This window comes from Sarcophilus harrisii, chromosome 1 (assembly GCF_902635505.1).
Source record: "Sarcophilus harrisii chromosome 1, mSarHar1.11, whole genome shotgun sequence".
Classification (NCBI taxonomy): Eukaryota; Metazoa; Chordata; class Mammalia; order Dasyuromorphia; family Dasyuridae; genus Sarcophilus; species Sarcophilus harrisii.
This window is the reverse complement of record NC_045426.1, coordinates 652,544,100-652,564,984: the sequence shown is the minus strand read 5'-3', so window position 1 is coordinate 652,564,984 and position 20,885 is coordinate 652,544,100. Positions and strand designations below refer to the sequence as shown.

Genomic DNA, 20,885 nt, shown 5'->3' with positions numbered 1-20,885 from the left:
AGCCCACTGTATCACCCTGCGCCAGTCTGGGCCCCTTCCCTAGTCTGCAACATGATGGAGGGTTTGGGGTTAGAGCATCTTTGAGGTCCTTTCCATCTCAGGGATTCTGTGAGCCGGTCCGTCCCTGCCCCAGGACTCATGGGGCTCTGGTCCCTCCTGCCCCCGGGAGCCCCCATCCTCAGGTCTTGTGTATGGGCCAGGGAGGATGGGCCAGAGCTATATCAGATACACTTTAATAGAATTTTGGGGACGGACTGGCCGTCCACATGCACTAGGCTCCCCCCACCCCCCGGGTCCCCTCTACTTCCTTAGCCCAAGGGGCTTGTCAAGGGTCTGGCCTGGGCCCCAGGCCCTTCTGTCCCCCCTCAACTGGGCCCGTGGCCAGCTTGGACTTGACTCCAGGCTTTGCCTTCTTGGAGGAAGCGCCCGATTTCTTCTTTCCCGGGGGGTCAAGCCGTGGAGTCGGGGGGGTTCCCCCACCTGGACAAGGTTTGGGGGCCGGTGGGACAACAGCCAAGTCCCACTTGATCTCCTCATCCAAGGCTTTGAAGTTGTAGAAATAGTCCATGTTAGAGACGGTGTCGAGGATCTCCGGAACGCTGTAGTCAAAGGACAGCAGCTCGTCGGGAAGGTTGAGGGAGCGGATGTCGGAGGATGAATCGTCGCAGGCCCCCGCCGGGGGTGGAGGGCCGGGGCCCTCCCGGAGCAGGCCCAGGCCCCCCAGGCCCTCCCGAGGAGACCCCTCGGGCTCCGTGTTGGCGGGCGAGCAATCGAATAGCTTCATGGCATCCTCCAGGAGCACCTTCTCGGGCAGCACGAAGGGCTTGGGCGCCTCCAGGGACTTGTTTTCCTCCAGCAGGGGGGACTCCTCGGGGTCCTGGGGGAGCTGGGCTGGCACTGACTCCATGGCTGCGGGGGGAGGCTGCTCCCCGGGGCAGCAAGGAGTGGGTGGGAAGATAAGGCTGGCCACAGCCCCTCCTCCACCACCCTCCTTCAGCTCCTTGGGCTTGTCGGCGTAGGCTGGGAAGCCCAGGGGCTCGGGGCCTTGCAGCTGGCTCAGGCGGCCCTTGAGGTGACCGTAGGCCCCGGGCTGAAGCAGTGGTTCACCGGGCAACGTGATGAGCAGCTGAGGAAGCTTGTTCTCCTTGGCAGCGGAGGCCCCCAGTCCGTCCTTCTGTAGGTGAGGGGGCAGCTCCAGGAAAGAAGGGGGCACCTCATTCAGCGGCCCCGCCACGAAGCCCAAGGGCTCAGGGGCTGGGGCCGGGGCGGGCCCCTCGGGCGAGAAGTAGGGCACCAGGTACTGGGGCGTGCCGGGCACAGACTGGTAGTGGGGGTATGGCGTGGGCTGCACCGGCGCCTTGAGGTAGCGCTGAGGGTCCAGGAGGTAGCTGCCCGGGGACCCAGCCCCGTTGCCCCCGCCGCCCGCCGCACTGCCCCCGCCCGCAGCCAGCTTGTACAGGGACGACTGGCCGAAGTCTGTGGTGGCCCACTCGATTCGGTAGATGCGAGGGTCAAAGAAACAGCCGCAGGGCGCCATCTGGAAACCTGGGGCCGCAGGACACAGGGTTGTGGGCAGGGAGACCCCCACTCCAGCTCTCAGGAGTCTCCCTCACCTCTTCTAACATCCCCGAGGCAGGGCTCCCACCGGGGATCTCCTCTGCCCCCCGGGTCCCCTGGGGCTAGGGCCCAGGCCGGCTGTCCCATGGGCAAGGGGAGGCAAAGGCCCCCACCAGCCGCAGCTGTGGGTGGTCCCTCAGGCCTCCCCTGAGCTCAGGCTCAGCCCCGTGGGGTGGGAGTCACGGACCGCTCCCTCCCTAGCACGGCTGGGCCCCCAAGAGGAAGCCGGGCCCGGTCTCTCCCCTGCCGGGGGCCACCCAAGCCCCCTCGGCCTCCCAGGAGGAGCCAGGACAGCAGCACCTGCCATTGGCAGCGAGGCTCACTGGCCTTCGAGTGGCTGGGACAAGGCCGACGGTGACCACACGTGGGGGGAAGCAAACAGGGGCAGGAGCCCTAGCCTCGACTCCCTCCAAGCCACCGGACCCCGGGAACAGAAGGTACCTGCCGGCGGAGACGGGAACACTTCTTTCTCTTGATTTTGGGGATGGTATAGGTTGGATGATCCTGAGAGGCGAGAGCAGGAGGGGGAAGCATCAGGAATAGCTCCAGTCCCTGGCACTTTCCTTCAGCAGAGGCTGGTAATCATTTCCTGGGGGTCCCACCAAGGACGGGTCCAGGCCTGAGTCTCCAAGGGCCACCCGGAGCCCTCATGCCCTGGTGCTTATCTGGGACCAGGGTCCCCGGCAGCAACAGGGAGCAGGAAGGAAAGAGCAGCACGATCCGGGATTCTCCCCATCCTGGAATCCAAATTCCAGGACCCCGGCTGGGGAGGATCTGCTCTCCCTCTCCATTCCCTCTGGGGTTCTCTCAGGTCCCCAGTCAACTCCGGGGTCCGCCTCAGCTCGAAGCGTCTGCGAGCCCGCCGGGCCCCTGCTTGTGGCCGGGCTTGCTGGACGCGGATGATTGATGGGGATGGGAAAAGGGCTCTTACCGACAGAAGGGAGGGGCTCAGGGAAGGCCTGGACAGGCCGGCTAGCTGGGCTCTCTGGCTTGTCTAGGGGCCGGGGGCTGTAGGTCTCATGGGCTGCTGCGTAGAAGGCTTTTGAGTGCTGCATGACTGAGGTGCCTCCTGGGCAGGAGGCCGAGCCCTCGCCCAGCCCGCGGGCGAGGTGGGTGGGGAGAATGGGATCGGAGTGTTACAGGGGGCAGGCAGGTTCTGTTTGCATGGTTACTCCAGAGGGGGTTCCGGGAGGCGCCTGGGAGTTCCGAGAGGCTCAGTCTGGCCCTGGGGAGGGGGGAGTGGAGGTCTTGGATCGGTCCCAGCCCGCGGCCCGGCCATCTCTTCACGGCGGCTGGAGCCAAGAGGTGCCTTCCCTTAAGCATAGGGGAGAGCCCTGAGATCAGCTGAGGGGGACTGAGGAAAAAGGTAGTCGTCCCTGTTCCCGAGGCGGAGAGGGAAGGTAGGGGAGGCTCGGGGGACAGCCCGCCCCGCGTCTGGGAAGAGCGGGGATGATGAGAAAGGGGATGACAAGAAAGGGGAAGAGTGGAGCTGGGAGAGGGCGACAGCCGTGTGTCCCCTGTGGGAGACTAGGAACAAGTGCGGAAAGGAGACTTGGGACTGGGCTCCATCAGTGTCATCTGAGTCTCAGGCTCCTCATATGTAAAGTGGGGCAGTCTTATCTTCATTTTATAGATATGGAAACTAAAAGAATTTATTAACTTGTCCCTGGTCACTCAATTAGTAAGAGTTGGAGGCAAGATCTGAATCCCAGACTCCCGGACTCCAAGTCCAGCCAAGTTAGGGAGAGGAAATAGAGAGGAAAAGATAACTGAGGGAGTTTATAACAAAAGGGGCCTCCAATGTCCTGGGCTCTCCTGGGACCCAGGGCCTGGCAGGCAGGCAGACACTGACTGTGCATCTGACTCGGGCACAGCCTCCTTATGTACGGATGTTAGTGAAAAAATGACAGCATTTCGGGGCTTCTCTGGTCCGACCCTCACCCAGGCAGAAATCACCCAGTCTGACAGAGAGGTCACCGTCTCCAAATCGGCTCCCCCTTTGAAACAGCGGGGACGGTTGGGTTTTTCTAAAATCCAGCCAGTCCCTCTGACCCGGAGCTAGCTGAGTGGCCAGGCAGGTGAGGGGAAGAGGATGGCGGGGGCGGGAGTGGGGAGCGCCCTCGGACCCAGGGCAAATCCACGACGGCCGCAGGCGGCCGATTCTGATCCTCACTTTGCCGTGGGGCTTAACGGGGTCACTTCCAGAAGTCACAGACTTCATCTGTCAAATGGAAAAACCCATCTTTACCTGCTGAGGCCCAAATGAGAACATCTGAGGGCTTTGGGAAGGGAAAAGGCCTCCACAACACTGGGAAGGATGCGACCTGCTCTCCAGCCCAGAGTCCCAGAATGTCAGGGTCGGGAGGGCCCCGAGAGGCCCTATGGGCCAGCTCTCCCTTTTGTAGATGGGGAAAAATAAGGCCCATGGGACAAATGTCACTCCCTAAGCACGGGGCTAGTAAAGGACTAGCTGGGGTTCAAAACCAGAACATCCAGGAAACTTAAATCCAGCACACGACTATCTTCCTTCACACTGGAGGCCCCATGAGGCTCAGCAACTCTCAGACCCACCGTAACACCCCCAACCCTCCCCTGCCATGCCCAGTGCGACAGTGCCAGTGAGCGCGCCTGTCTCGGGGCTCTCTATCCCACTGTCGCCCACCGGCTGCCAGGATGATCCTCCCAAACTGAAGGGCTTCCATGAGCCCTGCCCCCATCAAGGAGCCCCAGTTACTCCTTAAGGCTCCAGGATCAAACACTCCTCTGCCTGGCATTCAAAGCCCTCCAGGATTGGGCCCCTCCCCCCTTTCCAGGCTCCTTACATTTTGGCCCCCTCCCCCTCTCCAGGAAGCCTGGGAAGGCTTGGGCCTTCTCCCTGGTGTTTACATGTGCAAACCTCCCCCTTCCCTTGAGATCTCTAGGGCACGGGCGGTCCTGGTCCTTCCTGGTAGCCAGGGCCCGGTAACCAGCAAGCACTCTGACCCAGTGCCTCTGTCCCGCGCCTCCCGCAACGAGAGGACGGGGGCTAGCTGCGCGACAGCCAGAGAAGCCGGGGCGAGAAGGGGGGAGCCGGCTCCTGGTTACCCAGGGGGCTCAGGCAGACACAAGTACGCGCTTTACAAAAGGTGACAGTTTATTTCTCAAGGGCTGCTGCGCCCTGGCGGGCAAGGTGGGGGCAGGCACGGGGCCGCCACTCTGGCTCCACTGCAGACCGCTACCTGTAGGAGTTGGCTTTGTGCTTGGGCAGGAAGGTGAAGGCCGGGGGGACGGGCCCCAGGAGCATCTCACTGCAAAGAAGCCAGGCAAGAGGATGAGAGGCTCTGGCCGCTGCCGGACCCCCCCAGCCTCGGCCCAGGGGCCCCCAGCACCCGCACGGGCTGGACTTCAGATATCGCTTCATCCATTCCCCTGCCTTGCAGGGAAGGAAACTGCATCCCAGAGAAGCACGGAGGGACAGAGACAGGGCCAGGGCTCGCCTCCGATCCTGGGCTACTGGAGCTGGGCGAAAGGCCAGAGCTCGCCAGACCCTTCCCCAGCTGGGATGAGGAGGCCGTCTGGGTTCTCTCACAGAGCTTATCCTCAAGGGATGCCCACCCGAAGGGACAGCCAGGCACTCAATGGACAGTTTCAATCGGTAATGAGAGCCCAGCTCAGGCATCCACAACAGACGAGGTGGGAAGCTGCTCTTCCTCAGCGAGCTTCGGGGTCCTTCTCTACGAGATGGGGTGATGGGCCCTGCCTGAGATCTGAGGGCTCATGGGCAAAACGGCAGTTCTCGGGGGCATGGGCCCCCGACTGACCACAGAGAAGAGATTTCCTTCCCTCCTTTCTCCTGGAGGCTCCAGAGAGCCACAAGCAGAACGGGGCTGAGGGGCTGAAGGGCATGGAGCAGCCTCGGGGACAAACCTGATGGAGATCCAGTCGTCCACATTCTGGCTGGCCATCAGGGTCTCCAGGTGATCCCGCCCCAAGTAATAGGGAGGTCGCTCATTGATTTTCTGAGGCAGGTGTTCCAGCAAGCCCACCGGGATGTACCTGTCCGTGCCAGAAACAAAACGCAGAGGAGGCTGGGGGGGGAAAGCCCTGCTCAGCACACCACGGGACGGGTGGGGAAGAGGGTCAGAACTTAAGGGAGGGGAACCTCAGTGCTGCCCTGCCCCGCCCCCGGATGTGTACCTGCACAAGAAGGACAGCCACTCAAGAAGGAACTTGCGGGTTTTCTCCACCCCCTGTGTGTCGGAGCCCCAGTGCTCCAGGCCATAGTTCGTGAAGTCCCGTAAGATGTCCAGTCGCTCCCCAGAGGAGATGTCCCAGTGCCGCTGCTCCTTGATCTCAGTGAAGAGCCACGGTTTGATGAGAGCACCTCTGCAGGGCACATGCAAGCACGTCAATCAGCAATCCGGCCATCACCAAGTGTTTCCCAGCGCCCGGCCGGGAGGGCCGGGTCCTGAGCTGGATACGGACCAATGAAGCCGGTCCTGCCCTCCAGCACACACCTGGTAGGGGCCGGTGGCCAGAGAAGGGATCTTTGGCCTAGATACTCACATAGAGCAGGAATTAAGCCCCAGAGCCAGAGGCTAGGCTCTTTGTGGAAGCGATGGAGAGTCAGCTCAGCCCTGGCTTCCAGACCAGCTGCCCGTTCTCTACAACAAAATGCCTGACATCTCACAGATCTGTGGCTAGGAAGTTTCACAGCACTCTTAACTATCTCACAGGATAAGGAACATTACAATCATTATCCCTATTTTACAGAGAGGGGCACCAAGGCAAAGTGATTTGTTTGGGGTCAGCTAGGAGGTAATCAGGGTGGAAAAGAAGCCCGGATGACTCTCTTTGCCCTGCACCATGCTGCTTCTCCCAAGCCACTAATGACAAAATTAGACCTTCACCTTAAAATGGCAGCCACCTAAAAGCACCCAAAAGGAGAACAAATCACTGGACTCCTAAACCATAAACTAGACTTTCAGCCCAAATACTACAGTGTCAGAAACTCCAAAGCAGCAACCTAGAATCCAGAACAGAGACTCTGGCCTGGCCACCAAAGCCAAGGGCCAGCTGCCAATCTCTGAGCTGCTCCGGCTTTCTGGGGAAGCACACAAGGTCCAATTCTGCTCCCAGGAGCCCCCAGCAGAATGCCCAGTTCTGGAAAAGTGAGCTCCCGGGCTGCTCAGCCTGACTTCTGGGAAGCAGCGTTTTCATCAAGGGGTCCCCCCTTCAGCAGCAAGACCCTCAGAGATCCTGCCATTCTGCCAGGACCTCAGCACATCCCCCACAAATGACCTCTGATGCAGGGTAGCTACCATATCCTAGGCAGCCCCTAACCATGGATAGCTCCCCCTCCAAGGATGTCCCCTTAAGCCAAAATCTGCCTGCCCCAATGATGCAGACATTTCGGGGCTTAGGAGACATCTTCAGTTGTTGGGGTCTGGTGAGGTGCTTTTCTGAGCCTGGCTGGCCCAAACCTGAAGCCTGAAAAGCCAGGTAAGAAAGGCTCACGCTCCTTTGGCCCAGCGCCCCTTCACATTAAGGTCACAGAGGATGGAGGGCCAAGGGTGGTCTGGTCAAACATGGGCAAGAGAGCAGAGGCCCACGAAGGTGCCAGGAAACACTCGTCTGGCCCATGGGTACCAGCTGGGGGAGCTCAAGGCCTGTGCTGCAGGCTCTGGGGCGGCAGCCAGAAGGTGCCAGCACTGAGACACTGAACCCTTTTTCTAACTCTTTTCCCCTTGCTCCCAGGAGCTTCCACCAGGCACAGAACAAGTTTCAGAAGCAAAGATCCCACTTACTTACCGAGCAATCATAACGCCAGAAACTCCCGTCTCCAAGGCACGGTTGGCGTCTTCATAAGACAAAATGTCCCCATTTCCTGTAGTGGAGAAAACGCGGGACTAAGCACTGAGTGCCCTGAGACCCTCCGATCAGAGGCCCTAAGCCTGCTCCTGCAGCCTGAGCACCGCAGCCCAGCTCCTGGGAGCCCGAGCACGGCATGGGGCCCTGCCAAGGGTGCTGGAGCCATCCACTTCGGGGCTGGCCAGGAAGCCGAGCATGCCTCTGAAACCTTGAGCCCTTCTCCTTGAATTAAAGATGTTGTGGGGCTCTCTGCCTCCCGACGTGACCTTTGTTCAGAGGGAAAATGCTCCTTGCTGCCCTCTGCCCTGAGCCGCCTGCTTCTCCTAGACATGAAGTGTCTTCTGCAGGCTCATGAGCTGCTTCTGCGGGGCAGCCTTCCAAGGCGGTATAGAGGCTCTTAATCTGGGGCAGGCTGAGGAAGATGGATGGGAAAAATGATGCCCTTATTAAAAACTAGTTTCCTCTGCAATCCTACATGTTACTTTGCACACTTACTGTTACTGAACGGGGGTCTATGGGTTGTAGCAGACACTAGGGGAGTCCATAACCCAGAGGTTAGATCCTTGGTATGGAACCGTCTTGGGGTAGGCACTCTATGGTAGGGGCAGGCTAGAAGGTCTAACGGAAGGATCATTGAACATGAGTCAGAAAAGGCTTGTCATTTACTAACTGCTCAGCCTTGAGAAAATCAATCCACCTCTCTGGACCTCTTTCCTCATCTGCAAAATGAAAGGGTTGGACTAATCATCTCTAAGGTCTTCTAGGTCCAAAAGGGAAAGAGGTCAGTATTCTCCTTGAGGGCAGCTGGGTGGTTCTGTGGAGAGAGCACCAGCCCTGAAGTCAGGAGGACCCGAGTTCAAATCTGGCCTCAGACACTTAACACTTCCTGGCTGTGTGACCCTGGGCAAGTCACTTAACTCCAATTGCCGCAGGGGGAAAAAAAGAGACCATCCTTGTATCGCTTGCTCTGTGCTCCATGTGAGCACTTGCCATTTGGGGTTCTCACTAACAGACTTTTAAGCAAGCATGTGTCTGGCATTCAGACACGTAGCCGGCCCAGAGCAGCTGCACTCCGGAGTCTGAATGCTCGGCAATCCAGCTGGAGAAAGGACCCCCATGTCCGGAGCCTGTCCTGCCCGGTGAGCCCTCCTGAGACAGTGCAGACGGAGGCGGTTCTGTTTGCCCGGCGTGGCACTGGCAGACTGCCGGGAAGCTGCGGGCACACAACGGCTTTGCAGACCTTCGGGTGGTGGTCGGCCCAGTCCCTCTCCTCTCCGGCTTTTCCTTTGAGCCTCCCAAATGCCAAGCTTGCTCTGGCAAGGAGTGCGCCGACCCCTCCGCCGAGGTGAGCGTCCCCGGTCTCCATCTGCTGTACAGTCCTGCACAGGGCAGGCGGCGGTGCTGAGTGTTGGGCAGCACAAGTGGCAGAGAATCCGTCCCTGCTCGGCCACGTTGAATTATCACCTGCAACAAACCGCCTGCACCCGCTCTCCCTCCACTTGTGCCCTGGCTCAGAGTCTTCTTGAGGTACGTGATTTGCTCCCACGGCAGGGCAGCGGCCCACAACGGTTTCTGCCCTCCTGGAGGGCATCCTGAACACGCTGCCAGAAACATGCTCAAAAGCACAAGGAGACACACCCAGCGCGCTTCCCTCCACTGGTGACTGGGAAAGCCCAGGAGACCAGCACATGGCTGGGAAAACGGGCTTGTTGGGGAGAGCCCCGGCCCCGAAGTCAGGAGGACCCAAGTTCAGATCCAGCCTCAGACATTTACGTCTATCTGTGTGACCCCGGGCAAGTCACTTACCCCCAACTGCCTCAGAGGGGAAAAAAAAGAAAGGCAAGAAAGAAAACGGGCTTGTTTGCTCACCTGCACGGCAGACAAACTTCCAGCCCAGCTCCAGCTTCCTCCAAGGGCTCAAAGAAAACACCCAGAGCTGGGAAAGCACTCAGAGCTCATGGAGAGATGAGGAGATGAAACCTCGGCCTTCTGGCTTTAAGAGTTCTGATCCATTCTGTCCAAGGCCACTGAGAGGTAACTCGCCTCTTCTGATAGTCTTGGGCCTTATGCACTTACACTATAATCCTATAAGAGTTCATAGCTCATACTTGGTGTTTTTTTGGGAAATGTCTGATATCTTTTTTCCAATTAAATGTAAAAACAATGTTCAACTTTTTTTTAATATTGAGTTACAAATTTCTCCCTTTTCACTTCCTTGAGAAGGCAAGCACAGTCACACAAAAACATATCTCCATACCATTACACAACACTTTAAGGTTTACAAGGGGCTTTACCCCATTATTCCTCACTACCCAGTGAATTAAATGGTGTTACTACTGTCCCCTTTTCACAGATGAGAAAACTGAAGAGAGAGATCAATTGACCCGCCCAGGGTCACACAGCTAAGTATCCGAGGCAGGATTTGAACTCATTTTTTGGCTCTCTCCTCTGTGCCTCTCCTGTGGGGAGTGGAGATCCACGCACAGAAGCTCCTGAGATTGCAGGTGGTGGTAGGTGGTCAGGACTGAAGTCTGAGCCATTTGTACAAGAGAAGGGGGAGAGAGGAGGAGGAGGAGGAGGAGGAAGAGGCCCGGGATCTGGAAGGAGACACTGGCATGCAGGGCATTTGGACTTGGGGACCTGGGTTCAAATCCCATTCTACTAGCCATGTAACCACTGGCAAGCCAGTTTTGTATCTCCAGCACTTAACAAAGCACCTGGAAGACAGCAGGTGCTTAATAAATGCCCACCGAAAGATATGATGATCAATTCTGATGGACGTGGCTCTTTTCAACGAGATGATTCAGCCCAGTTCCAATGGCCTTGTGATAGAGAGAGCCATCTGCACTCAGAGAGAAAACTGTGGGGACTGAGGGTGGATCACATCATAGTATTTTTACTTCTTTTTGTTTGCTTGCATTTAATTTTCTCATTTTTTCCCTTTTTGATCTCATTTTTCTTGTGCAGCAGATAATTGTATAAAAAGAAAGCATCTATTGGATTTAACATATTTTTACCATGTTTAACAGAAAATTTCTTTAAATGCCTGCTGACTTGACTTGCCCCAGCTGAAAAATGGAGAGTTTGAACTAGTCTTCCAGTGATTTAAAGTCCTACCAGCCTCGGAGAGCCAAGGACAGGTCGGATCCAGGGCGTACGTACCAAACAGGGGCATGGGGCTGGCCACGTTGACGCAATGCTGAATGTATGTCCAGTCGGCACCCTTGGTGTAGCGCTGCTCCCGGGAGCGGCCATGGAGCTAAGCACAAGAGGGAAGGGAGAGGAGGAAGAGACCGTCAGCAATCTCCTGTGGCCAACAGAAAAGGAGGAGGGGGAGCACCACGGGGGCTCTGCACAGCAGGCCAGAGTGGAGGGGCCTCCCAGGTGGGCAAACAGCCTCGAGAGCAGGGGGAAGCTTCAGGGAGACGTGCGGAGCATTCGGGGGTCAGTCTCCTGGAATTCCTTGGCCCTCGACTCCTGATCTGACATCGATCTCTCAGAAGCTGGGAGCTCTTTGTACAGTGGAGCAAACCAAGGGCAGAGGCCCAGGGCCCTGACCCAAAGGCAGCTTGGGGGTCTAAGGTCGGGCAGGAGTGGCAGGGACTCCCAAGAGCTGCCCGCCTTGTGCCCCCGCCCGCCTCCCCAACACCTGACGCTTCCCTGCGCGGAGACCCTGGGGTGAGGGGCCCAGCAGGCGGCATCTGATGGTGAGGAGCTCCAAGCCATGAAAGAAGCCTGGATTTGGGGCCCTGTCCCCCACCCTCCAGGACCTGCCTCGCCAGCTGCTTCCTCAGGGCGCCAAGGGAGATGCTCTCAGAGGTGCTGTCCAGCTCCAAGTTCAGGGCTGCTTTTAGCCCCTCCCTGCACCCTGGCCCACTCCATCTCCTCTTCCACCCCACCCCACTTCAAGGAAGGGATCCACGCCCTTGTCATGGGTCTGTACCTCAGCTGAGAGAGGCCCTGGGGCATGAGACAAAGGGGGAAAGCGCCTACTCCTCCTGGGAGCTGGGAGTCATTCCGGCCTGTCCCACCGGGCCCAGTGCATGCCCACCTGCCCCTGCCCGCCCCGCTGCACCCTGCCCGCCCCAGAGTCCCCCCCTCACCGTCGTGAGCGCCACTCCCCACTCCCGAAGTTCAGGTAAGAGCCGGTGGGCCAAGTTGACCTTCTCTTGTACTCCGGTCCTGATCTTCACGGTCAGAGGCACATCCAGCACCTGGAGGAGAGCAGAGCAAACTGTGGCCAGGCTACCCAGGCCACACTCCCAGGGTCTGGCCCGAGAAAGTGGCCGCACTTACCTGGTCCATCCCCCGGACTATCTGCTCAAACTTGTTGAAGCGGCTCATTAAGGCACAGCCCCCGCCCTGTGGAGGAAGCGCAGGGAATGCTGGGCCAGCCCCGGACCCCCGGGCCCCACCTCATTCTGGGCATGTCTTTGGGTGAGGGGCAGCGTGAGCGCCAGCGTGCGGATCCGTGCCCAAGAACGTCACAAGGCCGACAGACAGGCCGAGGCCAAGATGACCGAGCCCTGTCAGGCCCCCGGCTGAGGGAGAGACGAGGCAAAGGCACCTCTGGGAAGCCCATTTTGGCACCCATGTGGAGCATGGGGGGGAGGGAGCTGGGCCAGGACCAGCCAGGGATCAGGGGAGGAGTCTGAGGGAGGGGGCCGTGAGCTGACTGAGGGAGGACAGAAGCTGGAGGACTGAGCCGACGTGCAGGAGGGGGGAGCACCACACCAGTTCTGAATGGGGCTGTGGGTGCCCAGGACGGCACCAGGGGAGGCCCAAAGAGGGAAGACTGGGTAGAAAAGACAAAACAGTGAGGTCCGTGTCTCGCTCCTCCTGTGTGACTCCCAGGGAAGCAGGAGGGGAGACGTGGAGGCCCAGGCCTTTACATCACTCTGAGGGCCCACCTCCTGCTCGGGGGTAACAAGCGGGGGGCCTGCCGAGCAGGGCACGGAGGCCAGGAGGAGTGGGGGCTGGCAGGGAAAGGGCAGGGGCGGTGTTCTGGAGACATCCATCCCAGGGGCGGGGGGTGACCTGGGACCCGTCTTCCCACCTTCTGGGGGGCTGATCACTCACCCCGGGGGCTTCTGTGCCTTGTGCCAAAGGTGCAGGCCCCAGCAATAACAGGACCTTCACCTCTCCCCTCACTGAAGGGGGCGGCTGGGAGGAGGCAAGGACAGAAGGGGAGGGGGCAGCTGGCCTGGGTGACTCAAAGGGCCCTTCTCTCTCTACACTTCAGTGACGCCTCCATTTACCCCACTCATCCGAGGCTGTCACTGGCCAGGGATAAGCAGAGGCTATGGGGGAGAGCTTGGCCGGGACACCCCCAGTGCGGTGGGAAAGGGCCCAGAGCTGTGGGAGCCTCCGCGGCTGAGGGTGCCCTACCTTCTTGTACACAAGGTCGATGGGGCAGCCGACGTTGATGTCCACAAAGTCGACCTCCACGGTCCGGTTCAGCAGCTCGGCACACTTGGTCATGGTGTCCGGAAAGGCTCCCTCCAGCTGTGGGAGAGAGGCCGGGGCAGTTCCCTCCCATCACACCCCCTGACCCGCAGGCCCCACTTTCGCCCTGGCCAGGAAGGAGCCAGACCTCAGAGTCCCACAGCAGAGAGTCCTCGGGGGAGCAGCCCCGGGCCTGAGGTCAGTGGGCTTGAGTTCCGGCTCCCCCAATCCTGTGCCGCCTCTGCACAGAGCGAGCAGGCCTAAATGCAGCGGCCCTGGGAAAGCTCTTCTGGAAAGGACCCTCTCCTACAGCTGCCTAGCTGGGGTCCCGTCGGGCCCAGGGAACACAAGAGCCAGTGTCCTGCCCAGCACGCCAGGCAGACCTGTGTAGCAGGACCAGCTGCCCAGCACTGTCGGGCCCCCATGTCCTCAGGGAATCCTGTCCCAGAGGCTCCAGGGCACACAGGGCCACAGCTGGGCACCTGACTGGGCCCTCACCCTGCTGCCTGACAGTGGTGAGAAACGGACCCAGAGTGTTTATGAACAGTGGCTTTGGGTACGTTTAAGCACTTCAGTCATGTCCTGCTGCCCAACCCTGCAGAGACCCCGGAGCCGTTTGCCTTTCCTGCTCCAGCTTATTTTACCAAAGAGACTTGCCCAGGGTCACACGGCGGGTAAATGCTCAAGGCCAGATCTGAACTTGGGAAGGAGAATCATGGCCCCAAACCTAACAATCCAGCACTGGGTTAGTGGCAGCAGGGCTCCGGTCCGTCCCAGCCCCCGCAGGCTCACCGAGTCTAGAGCGGGACAGGCCCCTCGAGCGCCCTCGGGAGGGAGGGCGGGCACTGACCTGGACGCCAAAGAGGTCCTCCGTGTGGTGCCGCTTGAGCAGGGCCCACTCGGATGACTGGCCCTGGAGCAGGTTGGTGCACACGGCCATCTCCCCGCAGGTCACGTCGGCTCCAAATCGCTTGCAGATCCTTCGGAAGGGCAGGTTCCCGCACTGAAACCCCCAACACAGAAACCCCGTGGCTGCATCAGAGCCAGGCTGCCGGAGCTCCCCCAGCAGAGCCCAGGCCCCCGCCCCTTCTCCCTCATGGAACAGCAGAGGGCAGGTGGTCACTCAGCACTTGCCGAAGTCGGCCCTGCTCTCAGGCCCCCCAGGTATAAAAAGCAGTCTGGAGAACACGGGAGAGCCGAGGAGAACCTCAGAACGAAGGCGTCTAAGGAGAGCTCCACGGGGAACTGCGGCTCTAAGCATTCCCCAAAAGGCCAGTCCTTCTCCCAGGGGAAGGGGCCTGCCCCACAGACAGCAGGAGCCCCCTCTGTGGGGGTTTGGTCCCCTCCTCTGCCCAATGTGGAGGCCAGGCCACGCTAGTAAGAACCCCGAGCCGCAACGTGACAGCCCCTCTGTGGGTGCCAGGGACAGGTCGGAGGAACTCAGTGCAGGATGAAGCACTCAGAGAAAGATGAACTCGGAGAGAGGAAAAACCACCACCTAACGCTCTAGAGGTGACAGAGCCCCCTCCTGGTAGAGGAGACTAGGACAAATACATCTCCTTGAAACAAAGAAGTATTTAGACTTGAAAAGGAGCAGTAAATGAACTAGGATGCAAAGACAAGTGGAGTTGTTAAAACAGATTTTAAAGCAAATAAATCGTTTAATTCTAAGATATAATGTGCAGGGGAAGGAAGGACTCAGAGGAGCCTGGCAAAGAACCAACTTGAGAAACCCCAAGGAGCGTTCCTTACCGAGCAGCTGTGGGCAGAGAGGGGGGACAAGCTCTCCCACCCTCACTCCCTGCCTGTCTGCAGACCCACTGGTAACCATCTCCTGAGCCAGGGCCCGCCAGCCTTGGCCCAACGGCTCAATGAAATAAATCCAGCTTGCTTAGGCTGACAGGTTCCCAGAACAAGCAGCCCCTATATGGCATTACCCTAGAAGAGGGGCACAGAAACCCAAACAAATAAGCAAGGAGGAGCAACAACTGCCAGCAGGATAGTCGGGAGCAGAAAGAACAAGGGATTCTAAGGACCCACGTAGAAATGAAGTCTGGATGGAGCAGAGGGAGCCTGACTTTCACATCGCTTCGGGACCAAAGCATTAACTTGTGCCTTAACTACAGCTCTCCCACCATGCCAGGGGAAGGCTCCTACCCTGGCACACGGACACACACGCCACTCCTTTAAAATGGTTCAAGAATCCTCAGGAAAAGCAGCTCACTCCTCACCCTGCCAGGGCTATCCCCATTTCATAAATGGGTAAACTAAGGCCTGGGGGAGAGACTGAGGGCCTTTTCTTCCAAAGGGATCCTGGGTTGTGGTTGTGTCTGGGGATGATTCTAAAGTTATACTGAGACCAGGAATCAAAGAAAGGAACAAAAGGCATAAATTACACCAACCCAGAGCAGACAAACTGGTTTCCTAAAGAAGCATCGCAGAAAAATGGTAAAAGCAACAGTGGCTGAAGGAAAAGCCTCAGCTTCTCCGGTTCCCCCTCTGGGGCCCCCCCGACCTGGGCTGTAGCATGAGGGGGCTCACAGCACACTCCTGGAGTTTCCAGGAGCCCCACTGCCCTTCTGAACCAGGGTTTGTGCCTCTATAAAAATGGGCTTTGGACAGATGGTCTCGGAGGGGCCCTCTGATACGAGAGAGCCAGAGGGGACAGGGACTTACCGTGGTGAGCGGGGCCAGATAGAGCTTGTGCTGGATGTTTAGCTAGAAAAGGAGAGGAATCACCAATGTGAGCAACCACGGCCGAGAACTTGCCAGGAGAAGGGCCAGCCTGTCCTGAGCCACAGGCACTGCCCCCCTCCCACCGGCCCCCTCCATGGGGGCCGAGGAAAGCTTCATGTTCACCACCCCCAGTGCGCTGGAGCGTCCTGGGGAAAAGGAGACGCGCGAGGGTCTGGAGGCCGGCCCCAGCCTTCCAGGACGCCACCTTCTCCCCCGCCTTTGCCCTCCCCGAAAGCTCCATTCTTCAAACTCGGTTAAAGGCCAACACATCCTCTGGATACCTTTCTGACCATGCCAGCACACGCCGAGCCCCCCAAGCCTCTACTGACAAGCACCCTCAGGACCTCTCATGCACAAGCATTGCTACTTAACCCTTTAACTGCTGTTCCACTTTAGCTGGGCCTCCACTCAAGCAGTGGGAGCTGGAGCTAAAACACATTTGGGAAACTGTGCCTGACTTTCAACAATTCCAGCTGCACGCTGTTGTTTAATTCTATTCTTTTAATATTAATTTTTTAAAATTCAATTTTATTTTTAGGTCCAAATTCTCTCCTTTCTCCTTCCCTACCTTGACCTGCTTTCTCAAATAAGCAAGAAAAACAAAGCCCATCACAAACACACCCAATTAAAACAAACAGGACTACATTGTTCAGAGCCCCAAACTACCATCTTCTACCTGCTCCCTGCTGCCTCCTTAGCAAGAGGCTTCCTCCCGAGCCCTCTGCAGCTCCCCAGGAATACGTGGGGCGGAGGCAGCTGCACCACAACCTCTCCCGGCTCCCTCTGTCCCTCTGTAGAGCCAAGGCTTGAAGGTCCCACCCAGCTTGAGAGCCACAGTCCCCGGCTGAGAATCCCGGACACCACTTTCCCAAACCTCTCCCAACATGACCAGCGATCCAAGAGGGGCGAGACAAGGAGGGGGAACCTGGCTCTAAATCCACCCTCTCCCCACCAGATCATGCAAACTCGGCTTTCTCAGGGTGTGTGGCTTGCCTTCCCTAGGGCTGTCAGTTTTCCATGGAGCAGGGAATGTCTTCCTTTGGGTACTAGCTAGTGCAGGGCCGAGCCCCCAGGGGGGGTCAGCTCAGACTTGCCAAACGGAAGATACAAAATCCATTTTAAGTTACACTGGCCTTTTTGGTGACTACAGTCTCAAGGCACAGCTGGCTCCCATCGCAGGAACAAGGTTTTCTAGGTGGGAAGTGAGGCCCAGGCGGCCAAAGAAGAAGAGACTGAGAAGAAAACCTGGCCCCCGTCATACATACCCTTTTCTTCTCACAGGGCCGGAGTCTGATAAGGTCCTCGTCAGTCAGGTGCCCTGAGGAACAGACGGCACTTCTCTGGGGGGTGGCTCCTTGTTCTGGGGTCCCTGAGGCAGTTTCTGACTGTGGTAACCCTGATTCAACACTTGCTAGAGACTCATGGGCTTCACCACTGGTAGAATTGGGGGCCATGTGTCCCAGGGAGTCGAGGGAGGCCTCTGGTCCGGCGGCAGGCACCGGAGTCTGGCCCTTCCCAGTCCCTACCCTTCCTGACTTAGACAGCTGCTTCAGGTACTTCTCTGAGAGATCAAACTGGACTTTCTTCTTTCGAAGCTGATGCTGGAGGTCTTTGCTGAGACCATTGCTTGTGAGTTTCTGGCCCTCCCATTGTTTCACCAGCTCCTCCTTCACCAGGTTCTGGTGCTGGGGACCCAGGTGGGCCCCGGCAAAACGGCACGTCACACCATAGATGCATTTCCCAAAGGTCTCAAACAGGACACACTTGTCCCCAAGGTCTGGGAGTTTGGAGGCCAAGTAAGTGTCCACGTCATGCAGAAAGCGGCAGCGCTCGCCAAAGAAGCATTTTTCAGCTGACTCCTTGACAGAGGAGATAGAGGGGGTAAACTATGGTTATAAATGGCCGCATGAGCAGCCACTGCGTCAGCTCGTTTTGAGAGGATCCTATGGGGGAAGGAAGAAGGGAGTACTGGGAAGTGACAGAAGCGTAAAAAGCCATCAATAAAACGTTATTCTTTGTTCATGAAGCTCTAAAAAGAAGCATGAGAGAAGGGGGGGGGGGGGGGGGGAGAGAGAGAGAGAGAGAGAGAGAGAGAGAGAGAGAGGCTTTTCAGAAGCAGGAGTTTTGTCAGGCAGTCTGCTGGGTGCCCAGGGGTATGTGCTCTTGCCTAACCCTCTCTGACCTTGGGCCCACTCCAGAAAGCAGCAGGACACCTGGCTGTAGGTTGGCCATAAAGCAAAACACAGGGTCCACAGCTCCAGACACCAGACCTTTCTCTACAATGAACTCCCTTCGCAACTTGAATGGGTTTCTTCACTGGTCTAGCGTTCAAGATTCCTCATTTAGTGATAATCTATCTCTAGTCCAGTCTGCCTCCCCGGGGTGTGGGGGGCTCAGAGCAAGGGAACAATGGTGTTGGCATTTAAGGGACTTTCCAAATGGACTTAACACCTGCTACCTCACTTTAAGGCTGGGATGTGACTATAGGACATCTAATCAAATTCAAGGCCTGTAAGGAACTAAATACAATAGAGTTTCATGAGCTCTGAGGCCAGGACACTAGACAAGGACATTCCTGGAAAAATCACTGACACTCCAATCGTGCTACTCTACCCCACACTCCCCAGCAATACCCACGGAAGGGGACGAAGCTCTAGGCAAAGCCCGAGGCCTGGACTGATGGAGACCTTAGACCAGAGGCTGCAAACCAAGGATTCTGCTCCCCATCCACAGCAGCTGAGGTGGGCTCACCTGGATCAGGGATGGACATAACCTCTGGTCATCATAGCGAGTTGGTTTCATGTGGGGTCTGCTCTTGTTCTGGCCCCGGGCCTTCCTCTTCTGCTGGGTCTCCCCCTCTCCCTCTCCTGGAGACTGCCTTTCCAGACCCTCCGCTTTTCCATCATCAAGCTTGAGTCTCTTGGCTCCAGGCTCAGATGAGTCACAAACAGATGATTCGGTCTCGGCTCTGTCGCCGTCTGGCTCTCCCACAGCTTGGTCACCTGAGCTTTTCCCTCTGCTTTCGAGGAATGTATGGAACTGTTCCTTTGTAGCGAGGTATCTACAGTGGGGGAAATGTGGTCTTGTTAGCCGAACCAGAATCTCGGAGGCAGAAAAGCCTTCAAAGAGTATCTAGTTAATTCTGGACCTGGACAGGAATAATACCTCTCACAACATTCCCTAACTACTCAGACTCCAATTAAAGATCCCCTGTGTGGGCAAATCCACTCCCTCCTATTAAGTGCAAAGCATGGAACTTCTGCTTCAAGAGAATCTTTTAGGTCCTAGGATTTAGAGAAATCATCGGGATGTATCCCCTCCTTTTAGAAGCAGAAAGAGAAGCACAGAGAAGATTTCTTGCTCACAGGCCATAAGTAGCAAACTAGGATGAGCTGCGTGTGTTCTGATTCTAGGGTCGGAGCACTTTTTGCTGCACAGGGCTGCAGACATAAGGTCTCACAAAAAATGGTTCTTTTAGAAGTTTAACTTCTAATTTTTAAAACTGTTTTCACATAGCATTCTAGGCCCTTCAACTTGTGATCCTACTCCTCTGACTACAATGGCCTGTGTAACTGGCCCTATAAAGCGGCAGCTAGGCCCACCCACAGGAATCGACGTTCCAGGTGGGGTCTGGCTCATAAATTACAGAAAGTCTATTACTTTTTTCAAGCAGTCAACTCAAATGGCCAGATCCTTTCTTCATAAGGTGCTGAGCCAGGCAACGAGGACGTCCTAAATGAGCTCTCCAAGCCCTCCTGGTCCCGCGGTTGCAGACTCGTGCTGCCAGCAATTTCAGAAGAGCCGATGCTTCTTCCACTTTGGTGTATGCTTGGCTTTATGAACGTAAATGCAAGGCTTAATGTGTCTTCTCAAATTCACCTCTTACCTGGCATTTATATGCATGTATATGCAGGGTCCAGTCATTAAAAAAGTAAAATAAAATACAACGTCTCTGTCCCATCCCAGGAAAGGAGACATTAACTTATAGGTAGGAAGCATCTATAGATGCAGGATCCAGTCATTAAAAAAAAATAATAAATTCAATGTCTCCATACCATCCCAGGAAAGGAAATTATACAGAGTAAGCTTTGATTTGTATTGGGATTAACCAGGGAAAAAAGGGATTATGCGTTCTACATTGGGCAGACTACAAATCCCAGCATGCAGCAGTACCTGTCAAGGCACCACGTGCCACTCTGGCTGCCAGACACTCAGCCCGGCGTACAATAGCGGTCCCTGGGGCACTCCAAATCCCGGCATGCATCTCGGCCCGCCAAAAGCTAAATCCCAGAATGCAGCGTCCTTTAAGTCAGTCACTAAACTCCGGCATGCAACGCGGCCCCGGCCAGAGACCAAGTCTCTTGCACGGCGTAACTCTGCTCAAGCCCTCACGTTTCCCCTCAGCTTTGTTACTCACTGAGGTTTGATGGGGGCCACGCCTCTCTCGGAAGGGCCGGTTCCCACAACACCGCTTCTTTGATCGAGTGTCTCCTCCGCCATTGCCGGGCCACGGACCCAGGCGAGAAAGATTTTCCCTTGCGGCGCCTGCGTAGAAAGGAGCTGGCACACGTGCGTTGAAGCGCTTGGTCTGCGTGGGCGTCCTGCGTCCTACGGGGGTTTGTGTGCGTGCCCGTACGTTCTCTCTGCCGGGATTTCCTATACGCCTGCAACCTCAGCCCTTTCCCTTTGGCTGAAGGCGCCTGCGCAATGTCTCCCGGCACCGCCTCCCTCCCCTGATTGGCTTTTTTTTAGGGAAGGGGCGGAGCTACGGAGAAGACGGAACTCAGGTGTAGTGACGCGAATGATGCGATTTCTCTGGTAGTCTTGTAAGGGCTCTCAAGAGGCGGTAACATTCTCCATTCTCCTTTCTCTGGGAGGGGGGCTCTAAAAATAGACTGAAAGCGTCACCACCCCCGAGGGCGGAGCCAAGATGGCGGAGAGGACGCACGTTTCATTCTGAGCTTCTGTCCTCACTACTAATTACCAGATTCAGCCTCTGAAATGGTGCTTAACTGGTAAAATCCCCGAACATTGGGAGCACAACAGATTGCCAGCGGGAGATAATCTGGAAGATCGCCAGAAAAGGTTTGTCCTGAGAGGGCGGGAGGCAGAACAGAGCCCACTGAGCGGACCAGGGGCAGGGGTGCCTCCCCATGGGGAGAACTTGCAGGGAGGACTCTACCACTGCTGGCTGCCCTGCTGGGTTGCAAAGTAGTAAATCAGCAGAGAAGTTACAC

General features: G+C 57.2%; 2 protein-coding genes and 1 long non-coding RNA gene across 3 annotated transcripts; 1 reads left to right on the top strand and 2 right to left on the bottom strand.

Moving 5' to 3' along the window:
* Positions 1-217: 217 nt before the first annotated feature.
* PRR22 (proline rich 22) lies at positions 218-2,781 on the bottom strand. Its single transcript, XM_012542039.3, has 3 exons — positions 2,549-2,781; positions 2,059-2,121; positions 218-1,545 (listed from the first exon to the last, which is right to left on the bottom strand). Exons 1-3 carry the CDS (start codon positions 2,670-2,672, stop codon positions 326-328), a joined length of 1,407 nt encoding a protein of 468 aa, XP_012397493.1. The 5' UTR covers positions 2,673-2,781; the 3' UTR covers positions 218-325.
* Positions 2,782-2,806: 25 nt separating this feature from the next.
* Positions 2,807-7,906, top strand: LOC116420775. The gene is made up of 2 exons (XR_004231211.1): positions 2,807-2,983; positions 7,354-7,906. It is a non-coding gene; the product is annotated as an uncharacterized LOC116420775 (long non-coding RNA).
* Positions 4,733-20,321, bottom strand: DUS3L (dihydrouridine synthase 3 like). The gene is made up of 13 exons (XM_003760610.4): positions 20,066-20,321; positions 18,400-18,709; positions 16,914-17,507; positions 15,589-15,630; positions 13,763-13,915; positions 12,856-12,972; positions 11,764-11,829; positions 11,571-11,681; positions 10,630-10,726; positions 7,408-7,483; positions 5,794-5,982; positions 5,524-5,652; positions 4,733-4,904 (listed from the first exon to the last, which is right to left on the bottom strand). The coding sequence occupies exons 1-13, from the start codon at positions 20,146-20,148 to the stop codon at positions 4,832-4,834; spliced, it is 2,040 nt and encodes a 679-aa protein (XP_003760658.1). The 5' UTR covers positions 20,149-20,321; the 3' UTR covers positions 4,733-4,831.
* Positions 20,322-20,885: the final 564 nt, after the last annotated feature.